Source organism: Contarinia nasturtii, unplaced genomic scaffold, assembly GCF_009176525.2.
Source record: "Contarinia nasturtii isolate CC-2019 unplaced genomic scaffold, AAFC_CNas_1.1 Cnas_scaffold_2203, whole genome shotgun sequence".
NCBI lineage: Eukaryota > Metazoa > Arthropoda > Insecta > Diptera > Cecidomyiidae > Contarinia > Contarinia nasturtii.
Window position 1 is genome coordinate 3,172 of NW_022199526.1, and position 1,769 is coordinate 4,940.

Genomic DNA, 1,769 nt, shown 5'->3' on the forward strand with positions numbered 1-1,769 from the left:
ATAAAATGATAAATGATCGAAAACAAGGTATTTTTATTAGTACTATTTGGACATATTTCCAGAATGTTTAGAATAATTGAATTTGGAAGATATTATGAAAAACATGACAAGCAACAATTTGGTATTTGCTACGTTATTAAGTTAATAAACCTAAATTCAATATTTAATATGCGTCAATTGTTGTCCTATAAAAGTCGTTTCAAAAGAGAATATTTTCACAGTGAATTTCAAACTCAAAATGAAGGCTGTTGCAGGAATTGCTTTAATCGCTTTAATTGTAAGTGCTTTAAATTGTATCAGGAGTTTTTAAATTTTGGATTCATTAAAAGCTAAGCTTTTACTGATATATGATAAAATGAAGCGGAATTTTAATCCAACTTATTTACTTACTATATTTTACTCTCTTTTCATCATTAGCTTCTTTTGTCGCATCAAACTAATGGGGCACCTAACCAGTAAGGCTCCAAAATGAGTTTTTTTTTTCAAATTATTTGCCATATTAAACTCGTTTATTGTGCAAACACAAATAATCACCTAAATCTCATTCTGTTGAACAGGCAAGCAAAGGTCGATGTATCTGACACAGATATAAAAGCGCTTCAAAGGTCAAATGTATACGCTATTTACACTGCGGGCTTATTGAGACCAACAGAAGGATTTAGAAAACTGGGCGGAGTGTTTATTTCAGGTAATGTGCGCTCAATTTATCATTCTGAATGAGTTCATTTTGGACCTCTTTTTCAGAAAAACTACAAGGAAAAGTCGTCAAATTTGGATTCGGTGGCAACAATTTGGTGCCAGATAAAAAAAATAAAAACGTCTATAATTTGAATGACTTAAATATGTTTGAGCAGATCATAAATGATTTTGGTGTCAAATTCAACACACTTGAAGTTAACATGGACAATGCCGGAACTATTGAAGAAGCTTTTAAAATCGAACAATATTTCAATCAGTTTAAACCCAATAATATCCAAGAAATTGTTTACCGTTACAAATATATGACAAAGAAGTTCTAATGGAATATAACAACTTTTCAATAGATATCTTATTTTGAAAAAATATCAATAAACAAATACCAAAACATGTTCAAAGAATTAGTCTTTGAATGCCTTCATTTCAATTTTATGAATTCGATATTAGGAAAGAAAAAATGATAATAAAACCGCGATATTTATTTATTATTGAAACTGAACCAAGCTCAATCGGTATCTTTTCAGTTTTATTCCTATTTTCTCTATCTCTCATGAGTTTTAAGTATATATTTTGCATATTTTATTCCAATCGATCCGAGGTGAAAAAATCGAGAACTTAATTAAGTTAATATAATATTTTTGGCAGAAGTTATACAATCAACATTATTTAACATATGGCTTTGTATAAAAATAAATAAATAATTAAATTTGAGTGGATTGAGACGATAAGAGTTTGAATGAGAGGTTCACCGCTAAAATTCAGCGAATTTAATTTTACTTTCGCAAAATGCGACGATAACGTTTGGATAAAATTCCCCCAAAAAACTACATTCTAAGTACAAAACACTTTTGTAACGCATATTTAATATCAAATATGGCATATGACCTTTTGTTCTTTGTTCAACAATCAAATTGATATCACAATCACATACAATTCTACACACAGTCACGAGTAAACTGGTTGACCGTCAACCGTTGACGCTTATTTCATTTATAGAACATTGAGAGGACCGAGAGATTCTACGAATTTTTTTTTTGAATAAATGATGATTGGCTAAAGCGATATCATGAATA

General features: G+C 29.6%; 1 protein-coding gene across 1 annotated transcript; it reads left to right on the plus strand.

Moving 5' to 3' along the window:
* Nucleotides 1–221: 221 nt before the first annotated feature.
* LOC116347950 lies at nt 222–1,097 on the plus strand. The gene is made up of 4 exons (XM_031778775.1): nt 222–277; nt 418–455; nt 558–688; nt 745–1,097. Exons 1-4 carry the CDS (start codon nt 239–241, stop codon nt 1,017–1,019), a joined length of 483 nt encoding a protein of 160 aa, XP_031634635.1. The 5' UTR covers nt 222–238; the 3' UTR covers nt 1,020–1,097.
* The last annotated feature ends 672 nt before the right edge of the window (nt 1,098–1,769 follow it).